At 41.3% G+C, this 19,577-nt stretch overlaps 1 protein-coding gene across 4 annotated transcripts in view; it reads left to right on the plus strand.

The window, feature by feature from the left end:
- The window catches only part of F5 (coagulation factor V), a 29,908-nt gene extending 14,171 nt beyond the window's left edge, over window positions 1-15,737 (plus strand). For 3 of the 4 annotated variants that reach the window (XM_085525104.1, XM_015875191.3, XM_085525109.1), the window contains 14 exons: window positions 168-380; window positions 880-2,764; window positions 3,993-4,158; window positions 5,310-5,546; window positions 6,010-6,220; window positions 6,742-6,921; window positions 8,036-8,152; window positions 8,563-8,634; window positions 10,146-10,237; window positions 11,528-11,683; window positions 12,475-12,619; window positions 12,761-12,909; window positions 14,389-14,571; window positions 15,339-15,737. In XM_085525104.1, coding sequence (XP_085381230.1) covers window positions 168-380; window positions 880-2,764; window positions 3,993-4,158; window positions 5,310-5,546; window positions 6,010-6,220; window positions 6,742-6,921; window positions 8,036-8,152; window positions 8,563-8,634; window positions 10,146-10,237; window positions 11,528-11,683; window positions 12,475-12,619; window positions 12,761-12,909; window positions 14,389-14,571; window positions 15,339-15,509 — 3,977 coding nt within the window. In that variant the 3' untranslated portion in view covers window positions 15,510-15,737. Of the gene's footprint in view, window positions 1-167; window positions 381-879; window positions 2,765-3,782; window positions 3,868-3,992; window positions 4,159-5,309; window positions 5,547-6,009; window positions 6,221-6,741; window positions 6,922-8,035; window positions 8,153-8,562; window positions 8,635-10,145; window positions 10,238-11,527; window positions 11,684-12,474; window positions 12,620-12,760; window positions 12,910-14,388; window positions 14,572-15,338 lie in introns of those variants that run through there. The other variant, XR_014937828.1, reaches the window with a different exon arrangement.
- The last annotated feature ends 3,840 nt before the right edge of the window (window positions 15,738-19,577 follow it).

The following is a 19,577-nucleotide window of genomic DNA, read 5'->3' on the forward strand; positions in this document are numbered from 1 at the left end:
AAGTGTAGAGTGATTTCAGCCCTGTGCCAGTCTCTCTCTGCCAAGTGTAAGCCCAGTAAACTGGACTGACATCAAAGAACAAGAGGCTTTAAAAGTCTTTCACTTTAGTTTTTATATTGGAGAGGCATGAAAATATTAAGACCATCTTCATTTTGCTTCCATTTTAGCAATAAATGGCTATGTGACTGACAGAAATGAAATCCTTGGATTTTGTCAAGATAATGTTGTTCAGTGGCACTTCTCCAGTGTTGGCACTCAGGACGAGATTGTCTCTATTCGCCTTTCTGGGCATGCTTTCATTTATAGAGGAAAATACGAAGATGTGTTGAACCTTTTCCCGATGAGTGGAGAATCAGTCACAGTGGAAATGGACAATATTGGTAAGAGCCAAGACTGCAGTATTTATTTGATGGCTCCTCTAAGGTGTCTTTTAAGCCCTGGTCCATAAGAATTTACCAAAAATAGAAAATCTTCTCGGATAAACATAGTGCCAGGAAAATCTTGAATTGCTGTCTGTTGCAACTGATGTGTATGAATTTTTATTAGCTGCACAGGTGCTTAGCACATACGTAATTATACGTGCTAATACTGAGGCTCTTTTAGTGGTTCTTTGTGTATATAATAGACTTTATGTCTATGTTTATGTTTGGATAACTGATATTTTGTCCTCCAAGCTTGCTGTTTGATGATCTCACAGCCTCAAGTCCTTATCAGTTAAAAATATACATTAAAGGGAATTTAAATTATTGTTCAGGACAGGGCAATCATTAAAAATCCACTGGACTTGATGACAGCTTCCCCAGTAATTAATTGTATTTCTGCTTCATTGTGGTATGATAAATGTTGCATATTGGAAAAACATTTTTATTTTGTTTGCAGGCACTTGGCTTGTAGCATCCTGGGGTGACACAGAGATGAGTTATGGAATGAGACTGAGATTCAGAGATGTCAGATGCGACTATGAGGATGACAGCTTATTCGACGTTGTGGATTTAACAAACACCAAGACTGATAAAAAAGCTCTCTCCACTTCAGTTGAAGAAGATGTGGAAGAAGAGGCAGAGGAAGATGACTCAGAATATCAGGATCTGCTGGCTTCTTTTTACTCCATCCGAAGCTTAAGAAATACAGGAGAAACTGAAGAAACTCAAAACCTTACGGCACTGGCCTGGGGACAATATGAAGACATGGATACTGCAAATTCTAAGGTGGCTGTTGACTCAGATCTGACAGTTGCCAATGGTAGTAAATTGACAGAGTTCTTAGATACTCCTAATGCTCCTCCTCTCCAAGTTGAAAATGAAACATTCCAGTCAAATTATACATCAGTCACAGCAGAAGAGTATTTACTTCTAGCTGGTTCAAGTGATGGAAAGCCTGACTTAATTTCTGAGAACAGAAGCCAAAGCAATTATGCAGTAGATCACAGTAATATGTCTGGAGGTGAGCACTTGCTGAGCAATGGAGAAGCCCAGGTGAAAGATGCAGAAGAGCCTCTGACTGCTAGGAAGGGCAGTAATTTTTTTACTGGAGAACATCAAGAGGAAAGCACAGGGAAAAGAAATAACAGCATTAATAGTAAAAGGAAAAAGCGAAGCTCACTGGCCATTAAATTCTACTCAGTCCAAAAGATGAAAGCCCTTCTAAATCATGTAAGAAATAAAAATGGCTCATTTTTTGACAAGACAAATTCACCTAATTCCATGCAGCAGACAGAGAACGCATCCAGCACAGCCACAGTGGGAGATAACCAGCATCCAAGTGATTATGATGATGAAATAGAAGAGGAAGAATCAAAAGGGGGCAGTGCCATGCATGCAGGTAATTTGACACTTGAGTTAGAAGCTGCTGTAGAAGAAAATGAGTCCAATGCATCCAGCCCCTCTCAACTTGAGCTACCCAAAGATAAACAAATAGATTCATTTTCTTTAGATCACACATTGGGCAGTACAAGACCTAATTCAAGCCCTGCATTAGTGAAGAACTTTCTGGAAGCGTCATTGCCCAGGACTGTGAAGTACTCATCTAAAATGACAGATGAGGAATGGAATTTGGTGTCTGCAAAGGGGATTCAGAGACTGGAGGCAAACTTAGACAAAACTGTTAGTGATAAGTTGAATTATGGAGGCAGAAATGATACAGTATTCCTAAGTAAGAAGCATAAGAAGGATGGAGGATTCCCACATGTAATGGGAGGAAAACATAAAGGCAACTACATGCGCCCTCCTCTGAAAAGGAAGGAAGGGAACAAGAATGATACTTCGAGTACATCTGGAACCTTTGTCAAGATCCGAAGGAAAAAAAAGGAATATCCAAAAACGAATCAGCTTTTGAACCCAAGGAGTAAAAAGCCCCAGAAGTTCACCAAACCTACCGAAGAGTTTGGCCGCACGTTATTTCCAGGTGGGACCAACCATGTAACGCTGCCATGTTGCAATAACACCACAGAGTCACCCAGTAAGTCCAGCCACAAAGAATTGCCAGAGCAGCTTAAGCCATCCATCGTCATTGGGCTTCCACATGAAAATGGAAACTATGAATACACTTCAGGAGAATATTACAGTGAGGATACGTCAGGTGATGAATATGAATACTATTATGTGAGCTTTGATGATCCATACATGACAGACCCGAAAGTGAATGTCAGTGAACGGCGTAACCCAGACAACATTGCTGAACACTACCTGTGTAGCAGGGGGAGTGAAAGGAGATACTATATTGCAGCTAAGGAAGTCTGCTGGAACTATGCAGGACATAAAAAAAGGTTTGGCTAAATCATTTACTTTCATTTTGCACATTATTGACCCTAAAAAGTGTGTGTAACATGTGGTGTGATTTTGACATTTTAGTTAGAGGACTCTAAGAATTTTCCATTGGAAGCTGGAAACCACCTAGAATCTCATATAAGTAATAATAGTGCAACTGAGAGCTCTTCAGAGATAGAAAAAAGCAATCCTTTCTAGTCTCACTAAAAACACTCTTTAAAATGAAAGTGGAGAGAAACTTTTGTCATTAACTTGCAATTAGCTTTGTTATGCTTGAATGACCTCCTCCTTGAATTCTTAGATTCTGCAGTAGAGACTGGACAAAGAAACCTCTCTGTATAAAGGCTTCCCTGATATTAAATGACGTGACTGATCGAATGCAGAAAGGTCGTGCTTATAGGCAGTATGAAATTTTACCTTCTCTGTCACTAACAAGAAGTGATTCTGGTGTTTCAGTTCTCTATTATAAAACTGAAACACTTCTGAGACCGTCGCAATGCAAAATAAATGCAAAGAACTTAATCATACAGGTGATGGAGAATGACTTACATTTAAAGTGATACCACAGCTGGATGAATTATTGCAGCGTTGTTCCAAGTGTTTAGACAAATCACAAAATGTCAGGATCACAAACCCTGACATTGATTTTTGTTATGTTTTTTTTTTAACAACGTCTCTGTTCTTCATCAAAAAAAGTATATGTGACACATGAGGGATTCCATACTATAAATTCATGGTCTTGATTCAACCAAATTAAGGTCACTACTTACGCTACAGCGCATAGAATTCCTCATCATTTTTCATTCAAAGGCTGAACTTTGTGATTTTTGAAATGAAGAAAACAACCATAACTCCAGTTTTCATCTGACACTACAGAAAAGTCAGCTCTGAAATATCTAACTTTTCAGGCTGAATTTCCTGCATTTATTTGAATGAAGTCTTAGTGCTTCTGTTTAAAATCTAAATAATGCTTCAAGTGCTTAAGAGCTAATTTGTTCTTACCATCTCTGTTTCCAGAGACTAGTTGTAGTTTATGCCAGTGACAAATGGCCAAGTATTTGAAGAGTCTCCCAAACTGTAGAACTAGAAGTATTTAAACAATGTAAGTTATGATTTTCAGAATCATCTGACGCTTCTGTGTTTATTCTTCACATTCTGAAGTGTTTCTGTTATCAAAGCTATTTCCAGCTCACTGTGTGTTTTTTCTTTGGGGGGGTTTCCTTTCAGTACGATGATGTATGACAAAATCTGTAAGGATGGCAGCATAAAAAAGGCCATTTTTCAAAGGTACACAGACAGTACCTTTACAGTTCTTCAGGATGAAGGCGAGTATGAAGAACATCTTGGCATCCTGGGACCAGTTATCCGGGCTGAAGTGAATGACGTGATCCTGGTAAGTCCCTGTTTTTTCACTATGTGCACAAGATAGGATTTTTATGGTGATCTTACAGTGTGCCATAGAATGGGTCTAAAAAATGCCACAGATTTTAAAAGATAATAGAGGAAACACATTTTTCAGAGCTGGAAATTGCACAGTGAATAAAAGAGCACAGTGATGTGTTGTTTCATTGAGGAACTAAGATTGTCTTTTTCTCTCTTACTCACAGTAAATTCTGTTTTTCTTTCTTGTATTTCCCACCATTAAATATCAGTTTAAAAAAATAAATTTATGTTTAGCATTAAAAAGTTTTCTTAAACCTAAAGTGCACTGGAAGTATTACTTTTCATGTGAAAATGGGTCATATCATTTTTAAAAAGGATTGAGAAGATTTGCATTTGGTATGAAAATATACAAGCATATATGTCCAAAACCTGTATTTTCTTCTGAAAACGTTTCCTCTAGGTGGGTTGGTTAGTTGCAAGACAAGCAAGAATGCAAAGGGACTGTATCTCTGGTTATCCAATAGTGTATTTCCATTAGGAAGCATGCTGGTGCAGAGCTTCCCTGCTTTCCTTGTCTGTCTTCCAACACACAAGCATGGACTACATAGTGTAGCTCTTGCACCTTTCTGCTTATTTCTGTGGGCAATGTACAGTGGGAACACACTGAGCTATGTTAAAAATGCGAGGAGGAAAGAGTTTATTTTAGCTTGCAAACATCGTCTTTTAAAAGGAGGTAAAGATGGGATCTCCATGTCCTTGTGTTTATCTGGGACAAGCGTGACTGAGGCATGCAGAGAGCTAATGTTACTGTTTGGTTATCTTATGCCCTTTATTGTGACCATGCAGCTGAACATAAGTAGAAGCTCCGTATCTCAGTGCTTGCTGTAAATAAGCATTCCCAGGAGTGAAGAGGAGCAGCAGAAGCCTGGACTCAGTAGGAGGCAGGGAGATGGTCTCATGCTAAATAATATTTAATTATCAGCCTGCACTGAAGAGTTTGACACTGCACGGAGCTCTGAAAAGCTATCCTTACCAGCTGGTTGACAGCGTGGCCTGTGGACAATATACTAATGTAGACCGTGGTTTGAGGTTATTAGTGGGTATTACCTTTAATTTAGCCCCAAAATTGCACAACAGATTTTTTTTTTCTTCTTTTTCTAGGTTCATTTTAAGAATCTGGCATCCAGACCTTATTCCCTCCATGCCCACGGGCTTTTTTATGAAAAGTCCTCTGAGGGAAGCATGTATGATGATGAGTCTAGCGACTGGTTTAAGGAAGATGATAAAGTTCAGCCAAATGGCAGCTATATATATGTATGGTATGCAAACAGGCGATCAGGACCACTGCATACAGGAGCAGCTTGTCGTTCCTGGGTCTACTATTCTGATGTAAATCTGGTAAGGAAATCAAAGTAGAAGTGACAGTATTGCCGCGATTTATCACATAATCATAGAGGTGTGGAGGGATCTCTTGATATTATGTAGTCCAATCTCCCCTTGCCTGCTCTGGTAGGATCAACTAGAGTAGGTTGTCTGGGACCACATCAAGTCAGATTTTGGATATCTCCAAATGATGTTATTTTACAGATGTGGAAATGTAAGGTGCTGAACACTTTTTAGGTAGCTGTCCTGACTTTTCGGTGTGATGTTCCCATGTTATATTCAGTTAAAAGAGGGAATAAACTGTTGATTAATTTAGAATAAGAAACACTAGTAGTTTGAGGCAACTAAAGACATGGAGCACTGTAAATTTCAGGACCCTTCTGTTATATTTTTAGGGCCTTATGTGTTTCAATAGAATATTTCTGACATCTTTTAGGAAATGCATTCTTATATCTAATATGGGTTTACTTCCTTGTAGGAGAAAGATACACACTCGGGTTTGATTGGGCCAATACTGATCTGTGAAAAAGGAACCTTCAGTGCATCAGATAACAACAGAATAAACAGTCGAGATTTTTTCTTGCTTTTTATGGTCTTTGATGAAGAAAAAAGCTGGTACTTTGACAAACGCTCTAGGAAGCCTTGTAATGAGAAGACCCGAGAAATGCAACAATGCCACAAATTCTATGGTACTTATTTCCTTTTCTCAAGTATTTGTTGGGGTAGAGGGAAAGGCGTTGAGGGAGCTATCTCAGTTCACTGCTTGTGAACAAACGTAAATCCTGCATGTTAGTTATGTGAATGTTTTTTTGCTGTTGCTGTTCTCCGTTGTACCCATAACTGGGAAAGTGAATCTTTTTGCAAGAAATATAAAAATACACTAATAATTTGGCAAGTCAACTAGTTATACTGAAAGAATTTTAAGCAATTCTTGGACTTTGTGTAGTTCTGTGTGGATACAGAGATTTTATTCATGTAGAGTGGAATAAGCAGCTGAGTGTTGAGAGATAATCTTTTGTTCTCTTTGAAATAATTGATGGTGCAGCACTTTAGACTGGAAAAAGTGATGTTTTTTCCTGAGTATACTAAATATTTCAATAAATACTTCATTAGATATTTCACTTATTTTAATAACTACTTTCTCACGTATTTTGGAGATCTGTTTTGTGAAGTGTTAACCATTCCAGCAATGCTTTTGTTTTTTTTTCAGCCATTAATGGGATTACCTACAATTTGCAAGGCCTGAGGATGTATGAAGGTGAACTCGTCCGGTGGCATTTGCTAAATATGGGAGTGCCAAAAGACATTCATGTTGTTCATTTTCATGGACAGACGTTCATAGAACAACTAGAGTCAACGTATCAGTTTGGTACATACACACTCCTTCCAGGTAAGTATCGGAATGAATTCTAAGGGTCGATGGAAATGTGAACAGAAGTTGGCTTTGGGCACAGGGAGAAAGAATTTGAGGGCGCAAACAGTTCAGTTGCCAACAATGTTCAGAAGCTCATTATTTGCACCTCACTTAATATTTTGGGCGAGAGAAAGGTAAACATGAGAGATATTTGTAAAGTTGTGGACCAAACATATGTATTTGGGCAAATGTCTTCCTCTCAAGTGAGTGGAGATGTATATGGAAAATGAATATTAGTATGGTCCATAGTACTACCTTCTGTTTGCATTTTCTTCCCACTTACTAGGTATGTGACTACTGAGTGAGTTTCTCTCCTTTGTGTCTTTCCTTTCTATGAAGTAGGTCATAGATTGGATTTGGCTTTGGCTTTGTAAAGTGCTCAACAGTAAGGAAGTAATGGAACTCCATAGGATAGTGTCTGCCACAAATTCCTCATGAAATTAAGAATGTACAATAACACAGCTGTCCTGTTCATACGTTCCTATACTGCAGCACCACTGGCAGTCCCATCAGTGTTTGCTGTGTTTACTATTGGTATCTGGCTTGTGAGCATTTATTTTTACAACATAAAGTGAGTATGATGCAGAAAAAACAGAACAAATGTCAACCCTAGGAGAATTCTTACATCCAGAGAGCAATTAAATAAGCTAAAAACACTCTTTAGGCCACAGAAGGTACTCCTTTGCCCATCACTGTCAGCACTGTGAGTATGCGATAACAACACTTACAAAGGCTGCATTGACAGCTATGCATGCTTTAAAAAAACAATAATAAAGGAAACGATGTTGTTACAAACAGTCATCCACAGTTTTGTAGCTTGCAGCAGCAGGAAAGACAAGGTTTTTATGTGCTCTCTTAATTCTGTCTCCAGGTTGAACTTGCTTGTTAAGTAAAAGAAAAGAAAAAAAAAACATAAAGATGGGCACAGTGGTATTAATTCTGCTTTCTCTGCTATGTTTAGCTTAGAGAAATTTTTCTGAATTAAGCTGTAGTATGATCTCTGGTTTAACATGCAGCCTCACTAACATCAACCTTATGATAATGCTAACACTTCTGATATGTTGGTTTTTTTTCCTTCCATCTTTTCAAGGCTCATTTCAGACAGTTGAAATGAAACCACAGAGACCTGGCTGGTGGCTTTTAGACACTGAAGTGGCCGAATATCAGCAAGCAGGAATGCAGGCGTCCTATTTGGTTCTGGAGAAAGGTACTGAATTAAGGTGTTGTTTTTCTTTGCTAGGGGAATCAAGCTATAACGTCATCTCTGTCCCTCAGTGTCAGGGTCACTGAAAATAAGATTGGGAGGTTGCTCTGCAGAAGATCAAAATGTGCTTTCAAGGGGATGGAGTGATTACTGTAAATTTATTCTAACAGAAAAGAATGTTCAGCCTTTAGCACACTACCTTTGAATTCATTGTTTTTCTTGGTACAAGGACCATTAGATTAATCGATTGAAAGAAACTGCAGAGATTTATTTGTCCTTCTCTGGGACAAGAGTGATGAAGTTACAGTATTATTCAGAATTGCTCTGAGCAATGTTGTCCTAGAACACTCCATCAGGATATATATTAGAGTTAGACCTTCCTTCTAACAACAAATTCACTGTGCTCTCCCCAGGGTGCAGGATTCCAATGGGTATGGCAAGTGGAGTTATACTTGATTCGCAAATCAATGCTTCACATCATATAGGTGAGTTAAATGGTTGAAAAGATCTGAGCACAATACTGAATATCACCAGCCAAGTGCTGTAGTTCCTTTCCTTTCCTTTCCTTTCCTTTCCTTTCCTTTCCTTTCCTTTCCTTTCCTTTCCTTTCCTTTCCTTTCCTTTCCTTTCCTTTCCTTTCCTTTCCTTTCCTTTCCTTTCCTTTCCTTTCCTTCCCTTCCCTTCCCTTCCCTTCCCTTCCCTTCCCTTCCCTTTCCTTTCCTTTCCTTTCCTTTCCTTTCCTTTCCTTTCCTTTCCTTTCCTTTCCTTTCCTTCCCTTCCCTTCCCTTCCCTTCCCTTCCCTTCCCTTCCCTTCCCTTCCCTTCCCTTCCCTTCCCTTCCCTTCCCTTCCCTTCCCTTCCCTTCCCTTCCCTTCCCTTCCCTTCCCTTCCCTTCCCTTCCCTTCCCTTCCCTTCCCTTCCCTTCCCTTCCCTTCCCTTCCCTTCCCTTCCCTTCCCTTCCCTTCCCTTCCCTTCCCTTCCCTTCCCTTCCCTTCCCTTCCCTTCCCTTCCCTTCCCTTCCCTTCCCTTCCCTTCCCTTCCCTTCCCTTCCCTTCCCTTCCCTTCCCTTCCCTTCCCTTCCCTTCCCTTCCCTTCCCTTCCCTTCCCTTCCCTTCCCTTCCCTTCCCTTCCCTTCCCTTCCCTTCCCTTCCCTTCCCTTCCCTTCCCTTCCCTTCCCTTCCCTTCCCTTCCCTTCCCTTCCCTTCCCTTCCCTTCCCTTCCCTTCCCTTCCCTTCCCTTCCCTTCCCTTCCCTTCCCTTCCCTTCCCTTCCCTTCCCTTCCCTTCCCTTCCCTTCCCTTCCCTTCCCTTCCCTTCCCTTCCCTTCCCTTCCCTCCCCTCCCCTCCCCTCCCCTCCCCTCCCCTCCCCTCCCCTCCCCTCCCCTCCCCTCCCCTCCCCTCCCCTTTCTTTATTTTATTTTTACATCCAACAAGATCAGTTTAGTAATGAATCATCTGTCAGGTTAAAAAGCTCTCCAGTTCTGCACAGACTGTGATGTGAACTAGATAGCCCTCATCTCTGAATTCAAACACCATCATGGATCTTCTGTCAGCACCATAAGCCTGAGAGTCAAGCAGACCTCTGTCAGTGGCCTGCTGCATGACCTGGAACATGTATAACTTACTCTTTTTATCCTCTAGGCTCCCTATTTGAAAATCAACATGAAGTGTTCAAAAAACTGTTGGAATTTGCACGTGATATTAGCTGTCAAAATGCAAAGTGAATTTGTATTTAAAGCTTTGGGGAACTGGCGTCCAGAATGCTAACAGTTTTTGCTTTACCAAATTCATTTTTGATATGACAACAGCATCATTTTCTAGAGAAATTGTTAGGATTCTACATAGACAGTAGCAAGTGAAGGTGTACATAGGCTGCACAAACAACCTTTTTTTCTGTTTTCTTTTTTTTTATCCCCAAGACAGATCTTAAAGGAACCAAAGTACTCCATGTTTTAAGTATATCTCATTACATTCTTTATTCATATTTCTTTTTCTGTAGACTACTGGGAACCTAAGCTAGCCCGATTAAACAATTCTGGAACATACAATGCTTGGAGTACAACAATGACCAGTGATCTCCCTTGGATTCAGGTATCATACAATGAGTCCTTGGCCATTGTTAAGTCTGGACATGACCATACATTCCTGTGTTGTGTTTTTCTTGCAGCTTGTATTAGAAAATCAAGCTGCTCCTGTTCTTGCAGAGAAAACTGCTTGGGAAAACACAAGACACAGCAACTTTGCTTAGAGATGCCATAAGTTGCCTACCTCTCCTGGAGTTAACCCAGTCTGTAGTGCCACTGAAGCTCAGTGGTTCAACAGTCACCCTTACAATTTAGGCTGAAACCGTTCTGTAGGCAAACAAAATCATTCTTTACCTTTTCTTTTTCTTTGCCTACCTAACAGTATAAATTTATTTTTATGTACATTTGTTGGGTGATCATTTAATGTATAATACCCTCAAGTATTACTTCAAATGGTTTTGGAGAACTTTTATTTTTACTGGATGCTTCAGCTTTTATGTTCAGCTTGACATATCACAGGCAAATGAAGCTTCAAGCACTGTACTCTTTACGTGCTTCACTTCCATGTTTTTCTTCTATCCGATGACTTTTGCACCAGTTAAACCCATACCTGTGATTTCTTTAAAATCTCATGAAAATGACCAGTTGAGGGAAGAGAGAGACTCAAACTAGTGTTGCAGCATAAGTTCAACAGGTAGCTGTTAACAAGCTGTTAGCTTGTAAACAATTTACATGCTAGCAAGTTAGTGGAGGTGAAGTAGGGGAACTGCAAAATATGTTGAGAAGATAAACAATTTGATAAGGGCTATAGTAATGAGAAGCTGAGGTTATTGCAAGAGATCGTGCAGAGGTGTGGATAGAGGGCATATTCCAGAGAATGAACTCCACTGCTGACAGGAGCATCTTGCTAATTTGTTCTTGTGTGCTAAGTCTTTGGATCCAATATCAGAAGAAATGGGGTGGCTTTCCATCTTCTGAATAAAATGTCCCATTTATCAGCCTGGATTTCCAAAACCGGAGGCAGCTTATGAAAATGTGAGCCCTGGATTTCTCTATACTACTTTTGCCTATCTGCAAAATAGAGAGAGCCCTTTTGCCTAGCACAGACACAGATATTTTTGAAGTGCCTTTGTAGTGCTCTGGTGAACCCTGGTAAAATGACCTCTGAAGTAAATACACATATGAAATTAGAGACAGTATTCACTTGGACTCCAGCTACTGCTTGTGTTCCTTCTGAGGGTGTTATATTGTGGATACCAAAATGCAAGTCTCAAAGCTACTGTGTAGATGCCAAAGAATGCAACTTATATCATTGTGTGGTTCTGACTTTATAAACACTCGTTTTTTCTGTTCCTAGGTGGACTTTCAAAGACAAGTTCTACTAACTGGAATACAGACGCAGGGTGCCAAGCATTTTTTAAAGTCTTTCTACGTCCAGAAGTTCTTCATTGTTTACAGCAAAGACAAACGAAAGTGGAACACTTTCAGAGGAGACAGCTCTCCAGCAGAAAAGGTTTGTGCATACAATGGGGATTGCAACAAGCTAGGTAACCTCATTGGATGATACAGCAAATTGATAACTTTATGTTAGAGATAATGGAAAGAGTGGTGGTATTCAGAGACTTTAGTAATACAGCTTGAAACCTCAAAGAGCATTTACTAATCAAATTCAGACCAGCAGGCAAATTGTAAGATAAACCTGCTAGACTGGGATTTAGATTGTTCCTGTGACCTTTTCTGTAGAGTCTGGCTTCCTCACAAGAATTTCTTCCTATTTTTATTTCCTAAGCTCACATTGACTTTTGGAAATGAGCAGGAAGATGAACTAAAAATTAGACCCTATTCATTTGGAACCAGATGCATCTTCCTTTTTCTTCCTCCCTCCTGTCACAGCAATTGAATTTTAAGCTCTCTGCATTGCCTGTAGTTGGCACGTGTAACAAGTCTGGACATAACCCAAAAGAGGCTTCTTTTATAGTCAAGCACTCCAGCCTTGCCAAATACAGCTTTCTGTGGTAGGACTCCCAAATCAAAGAACTTTCTCTTACCTCTTCTTTTGCCTCTTTTCCATCAGTTTTATATAGCGCATAGCAATGGGTTGCTTACTTGAACTGAAGCCTTTAGATGTTTCCAAATGTGCTAAGACGGGACCATGAAATAATACATGTTGCCTTGCAACATAAGATGCTCCATCATGGGCTAATGGCAAAAAAGACTTCCATAACAGAGCAGGCTTTTCAATATCCAAACTTGTGTTTGTATTAAATTAACCATATGTGGGTTTGTTTTTGTTTTTTTTAATAGATTTTTGAAGGTAATTCTGATGCCTATGGTATAAAAGAGAACATAATTGATCCCCCTATTATTGCAAGATATATCAGAGTCTACCCAACACAGGCCTACAATGAACCCACTCTTCGCATGGAGCTCCTTGGCTGTGAAGTAGATGGTAAGGATGATTCATGTGCTTCCTTTCTGGCAATTTTTGAACTTTTATGTTCAAAATAAGCTTAAATTGTGAGTGTTTTCCATTCCAGCTTTGTTACTTAGACTATGGCTACATGGTTGAATATGGCACTTCTCTTAACAGGTTGCTCTTTGCCACTTGGAATGGAAAATGGAGAGATCAAGAATACTCAGATAACAGCCTCATCTGTTAAGACATCCTGGTTTAGCACCTGGGAGCCTTCCCTTGCCCGTCTCAATCAGAAAGGAAAGATAAATGCCTGGCGAGCCAAGGTAACAAGTGGAAAAAGAGGGACAAGCACAGGACAGCTAATGCTAATGGATTTGTACTCTGTGCTCTCGTGCTTTCTGCACACTGTGCCCAGTGCCAAACATGACAGGTTGCCTCACAACTCCTTAATGATCTTGTGAGAAGAAGCCCATTCAACTCTCACTAGAAAACTTGTTAAACTTTTGGCAACAGCAATAAAATCATATTTTGGAGAGATGGATGCTGCCCTTTGATCCATAGCCTGCAGCACTTCCCTGCGGAAATCTCTCTCTTAATTTCACCAAATGAATACAAGCTTGAATATTTGGCTCCATGGGGCTAAAGAAACCCTTCCTGGACTGGCTAATAAGTAGTACAGCATAATGGATCTAAGGCTGCAGATTTTGTGCTTCATTCTGCCCCTGTTCTATTGAAAGACCTTCAATGGGGCAGGTAAACTGCATCTGCAAAATGGAGCTGCATTTATTTATGAAGCACCCTCAGAGTTGCTGGAAGCAAGTGTTTGCTAGAAGAGTTTGGTAACAGTATTATGTACAAAGTACTTTGAAATTTACTGGAAGCTACTGTTTTATATAAGCATTTGATATTATGTATTATGTTTTAACAGTGGAGATAAATGTGTATTATTGTGGTGGGTTGACTTTGGCTTTTTGCCTGGTTCCCACCAAGTCGTTCTCTCAATCCCCCTCCTCAGCAGAGTAAGAGGAGAAAACAGCTACAGAAGGACTAATGGATTATGATAAGGGCAGGGAGAATCAGCTCTATCCTACATGAAGTGGGCAGATCCTGGTCTCATTTCACCTGCCTGCAGTTCCCCCATTACCAAAACTTTACCATATAAACATAATAGTTATTTTTCTACATGTATTGAAAATAATGTGAAAATCCCGAGGTACCAAATATACCACCTGCAATGAAGAAGTTAATTGTAGTGGCCAGCCACAAAACGTGCTTATGACTTTTATTTTAGCTTTACTGTTCCTCTTTGCAGTTTTGATACAATCTTATCTACATCAGTTGCTCTGAAAGTAATATGTCCTATTTATTCCCATGGAAACTACAACAGATACAAAGAGCACAATAACACTATTTGACAGAGAAAATTCTCGGCTACAAAACAGTATTTTTCAGTGTAGTCACCACCATTACCTGTTCATTTTCATCAGCAATGAACTGTGTGCCACAATGGTAAAAGGTATATACACCTTTGCTTCATTGGCACTCCCATGTCAGACTCCATTCTGTCAGACTGCCTCTCTGCTGCCATCTGTCACACAGCAACAACACGTAATGGAATACTGGTTGGAAGGTTCAACCTCTGCTGCTGTACCACCACCATCTGCCTCTGTCCTGGGCCAACATAATAACACAGGAGGCATTACCTTCAGAGCAGGCCTTGTATCCTTAAATGGGAATTTTCACTTAAGCAAGTAAAGAGATATATGTGTTTTCTAACGGGTAACCCTTTTTATGAATTACAGTCAAACAACAACCAACAGTGGCTGCAAATTGATCTCCTCACAATTAAGAAGATAACTGCTATTGCTACCCAGGGGGTCAAGTCTGTGTCAGCTGAAAACTTTGTGAAAACCTATGTTATTCTCTACAGCAACCAAGGCTCAGAGTGGAAATCCTATACAGAGAGTTCAAGCTCAGTGGCAAAGGTATCGTCTTCAGCTGAGACAACTCTGTCATTGCTTTGTTTCAGATTCTGAGCACAGTCAGGGCCCAAAGGCAGAGCACTCAGCCAAAAAGATACTCTCTCAGGACTTTAAAGTGTTAGGGAGACGGGGTTACTAAGATAACGTCGCAATATCGGTCTGATTTTTCACAGCACTTTACAGTAATAAAAGGGAAGAACACCAAATCCGTAGAGAATGCAGTCAACTTTGTGATAAAAGGAACTGATGCTATTTGTAAAGAAGGGCATTTCATTTGAATTCAGAAGGCCATTTAATCTTGATGAGCAAAGGATTTCCAAGGGCCTCCTTCCATCTTTTTTTTGTTATTATTTTTTCCTTTACTGTATGATTTAAATCAGTGAGCAGTTATGTTTAATGGAGCTGGAGAACTCTGGATGCCCGAGAGCAGGTGAAATACTTCGGATTATTATCCATATCACTTTACACCAACCTGGCCCACGAGGGCAGGTAGAGGTAAAATAAGGGAAGTTTGGTTTTCTAATCCATTCAAATTGGCACAAACCTTTTGTGATGTGAATTGGCTCTGAGGTGGTTCAGATGCTGATGGCCTGAAATAGCATCAACTCAGTATTTCAAGAGGAAACTGCATGTTGCATAAAATCAGCACTGAGTTGCTCCATCTGCTCTGGGCAGCTGATGGAATGGCTTAGAATCATTTTAACAATAAAAGAAAAGCAGCTTATTTTAAAGTGCCTCTTTTTACCTAACAGTGTATTCTGTACTTGCAGGTTTTCTCTGGTAATGAAAACAGCAGTGGGCACGTCAAGCATTTCTTCAACCCACCTATCCTGTCCAGGTTTATCCGCATTGTTCCAAAGACGTGGTATAATGGTATTGCCCTTCGGGTGGAACTTTATGGCTGTGATTTTGGTGGGGATCTGACTGCGAAAAGAACCTAGAAGTCGGGGAGCTCTTAACCTTTCAACACACAGAACAACTTCTTCAAAAACAAACAAAAAAAACCAAACCCCAAACTCCTGTAGTGATCCTACTTAATAGTTTAGATGTGCGCTTCATCAAAGGACCTAATGTGTTGCTAACAAGAATCAAAAGAGTTCTTTGGCAGGTGTTCCATTCCTATACATGCTTCTTTTCTCTGGAAATAAATAGCGGTCCTTTCTATTTTATATATTGCTCTTCATCTTAATGAGTAGACTGATTTGCTTTATACATAGTTTTATATATTTAAATATCATCTGCAATGCTTCTGCAGTGGAGAAAAATAATAGAAAGCTACTGTAGATATGGCACTGAGGGACATGGTTAGTGAGCATGGGCTGACAATTGGACTAAGTGATCTTAGTGGTCTTTTCCGACCTTAACAATTATGACTTAAGAGGGCTTAAGAAGTGTTCTGAAAGATTCTAAGTAAGTAATTTTTTTTATGTGAGCTTAGACAAGTGCAGGACCACATACACCTGCATTGATTTTACAAGTTGGAGGCTCTGCTTCTGCTTGCTAACAGATGGGACTTTGGTCAGTTTGAGCCAGCTGTCCTGGCTGTCCTCTCCCAACCTCTTGTGCACCCCTGGCCTACAAGCTGGAGGTACAGAGTGGAAAAAATAGAAGACCTTGACACTGTGCAAATGCTGTTCAGCAATAGCTAAACCATTGTCAACATTGTTTTAGTCACAAATCCAAAACTCAGCACCATCCCTGAAGAAAATCGGCTTCATCCCTGCCAGATCAGTATGATCTCCACTCATTATTCCATACTGTTTATATCACACACAAATCTTACAACATCTTCAAGATCTTCACTCACCACCACCTCACTTCTCATCCTTTGATGCGTGCATACACAGATATTCTCTTAGCATATGGTTCGCTCCTGTGAAACATCCATTGAGTTCATAGTCCACGACTGCGGTTCCGTTTGCTAAGGTCATTGCTCAGGAGAGGGGGGAAGTGTTGTATTGAGTTACTGGAGTTCCAGCACGTCCAGCACAGAAGCGTTGCCCAGGCAATGTGCCAGCCTGGGTACATGGTCAGTGTGGTTATCAAAATGTTCCTAGGCACAGCAGAGTAAGGTGATAAGTGCATTAAACAGCAAAAGCCAAAAACAATCTCTAACCAGCGCTAGACTAACAAACATTAAGGCTCGGGACCCTGCCTATTAACAGCTAAACAGCTCAAATAGCAATAAATCCTCTAGCACACTGATCAAATCTGCCATTGTCTCAAACCCCTTTTTGGGCACCAAAAATGACTGTGACTGTGATAGCAGCCAGCAGGGAAACCCCCCCACCCCTTTGCTTGCTCACTCCTCCTGACAAAAAGGGCAAAAGCAAGAAACATTTGTGGATCGACATAAAGACCATTTAACAAGCAAAACAAAGTGAGGAATTAATTCACCCCTTCCCATTGGTGGGCAGAAATCCAGCCATTTCCCGGAAATTAGGGCCTCAGTGTGCCAAATGCCATGACCTTGAATATCCCTCCTTCCTCGTGCTCTCACCCAGCATTCAGGGCTGAGAATGACGCCATGTAGCACAGAATATCCCTGTGCTTAGTTTGCATTAGTTGCTGTGGTTGTGTCCTCTCAGCCTCTCACCTGCCCACTCGCTGCAGGCCACAATGGAAATAGGGAAGGCCTCGATGCTGTGCAAGTTCAGCAATAGCCAAACTATCGGTGCCTTGTTAATATGGTTTTAGTCACAGATTCCAAACAAAGCACCCGGGGGTTACTGTGAAGAAAATTAACTTTGTCCTAGTGGGACGAATTACTCAGAGTATTTCCATACAAAAATGGGGGCAAATCCCTTCTGTTTACAGGAAGGGAGATGTGAAAACATGCCCGTGTGGGATCTGCCAAAGCAAACTGAAGGTAATCTCTGCTCTGTGGGCACTTTGGTGGCTGGAAAACAGTTTTCATTACCCTGTATGACATCTCACTAGATGCCACCGAGCATTCCCTTCTGCTTTCCAGAGGCAGTGACCGTACACTGGGTCACACACAAATTGTGCAACTGGTTGTGGAAGTGAGGTGGACGTACACATAAACACGGCTGAGCAGCTCAGACACAGATGTGTGAGCTCAATATTCAGGCAGTTTTGTACAGTCTGAAAAGTCTCCAGCCGATTCAGTCAGCAGAGCACCCTTCTTGCTCACAGAATAGATGAAGGCTCCATGTTTTGCTGGTTCATTGCTGGTAGTTCTGGGCATGGTAGGATTGTAGCTGAGCAGGCTCACCTCCACCAAGGTGTCCTGCTGTTTGCCAAGTGGGTGGCTGCCTTCACAACACAGGCAGAGCAAGGCCTAGTGGGAATACAAAGCTGCATGTTACACAGGGATCAGAGTCAATGCGGATTGTCTGTCTGTGTTCACTCTCCCATAAATCTCCCAAGATGTGCATGAAAATAGATGCAAAGGAGGATCTGGGCTTTGGGACACTTTATGTGTTAGGGATGTAGGTAGGAATCTTGCAGGTGTTCAGCCTTCAGCAGCACCCTGATACAGCTGAGAGCACAGGTGGCTTAACCAGAATATCGGGCCTGTGCCAAAGGGGTAAAACGATTGCAACTTCATATGCAGGGATGTGCAGGAGGTACATTTCTGACAAGAAAGGGCCTTTTGGAGACATACCTGGAGGAGGAAGGTGTGAGGAAAGACTCTTTATTAACGTGTTAATATCTATCACCACAGAAATGAGATGCAACACTGTCTTGGGGTGACCAATTGCTGTTCCCTATTACTGAGTCATTCACTCCACTCAGTGAGTGCTGAACATTCCCCTTCTTGCTCTCACTCCTTTATTTTGTTTATTCATGGTCATTGTATCTCATCCACCCAGTTTATCCACCCGCACTTTCCTATCATTACCATGCCCTATTCTCCATTTGTTTGTTACACCCAGCGTTTGCATTACGCTTTAATTACAATAACCACCATCTTCATAGAAGCTGGAGAAAACTTTCCAAAATGGAACTTGGAATCATTCTCAGGGCTCCTGGGAACATCTGTGATGCCATTCCTAATAGGAGAAATGCTACGCTGAGCCCACCGTGACCCAGATATGTCTAAAGGTACAAATTCAGTGGGCACTGATCTGCAGCCACCAGGCTCGGTGGGATTCTCAGAGGTTCGTATTTTCTCCATTGCACTTGTGCTTCTTCATAGACAAGCTGAAGATGAGGGCTTGGTTATTGCTACCCAAGTGCCATTTATTTTAATGCAAATTGCATCACTGCATCCAAGATCAGGCCAAGTTTTTTTTAATGGATTCCCTGTGGCTTTGGTTTCTTATTGACATTTTAACTTCAGAATCATACAACAGGGATGATACAGACCTGTCTGACTAAATCCTTGTCTTGGGCTCCTGGATGGGGTATGTTCAGGAGCTTAGATCCAGTAATGTAACTTGTAAGGCACGGGCGCCCACCCTTTAGGTAAACCCTTTAGCAAACCCTTTAGGTTTGCCTGGGCTGAATGAGTGAAGAGGAATTGTCTTGGGCCACATATACGCAGCTGCTCCAGAAGTAATGCCTCCTATTGATTTCCATGGAAATGACAACAGATACAAGGAGCACAATAACACAACACATAACAAACTGCACATCCCCATTGGCCACCACTTGAGCTGGCACAGCACTGTGCCCTATGTCCCGGTCCATCCCAGATGGGGCCACAGCACACCGATGTCCTGCTGGTGAGCTAAGTGAGGAGAAGCCTTGCATTTCTATTCCACTTTCCCACTGCACTTTGTTTATCGCTCATTGTTTTGTCTCGTTTCACTCCAACCGTGCTGTTTTCCGAGAGAAGCAGTTCCTTGCTCCAGCACCTCGATGTCTGCCAGCTGTGAGGGCTGCAATGCTAACACACTGAGTTCTCCATCCGTCCATACACAAGAGGGGTATCAGCCCGCCCCCTCCCGCACACACGTGCTCTTCTCCCACCACAGCCCTCCCACCTCCCCGTTCCCATTAGTCGGCCTGCCCGGCAGGAGGAGGTTTCGCCCAGTGAGACG

Source organism: Coturnix japonica, chromosome 1, assembly GCF_054131305.1.
Source record: "Coturnix japonica strain WE chromosome 1, WE-NBRP24, whole genome shotgun sequence".
Taxonomy (NCBI): Eukaryota; Metazoa; Chordata; class Aves; order Galliformes; family Phasianidae; genus Coturnix; species Coturnix japonica.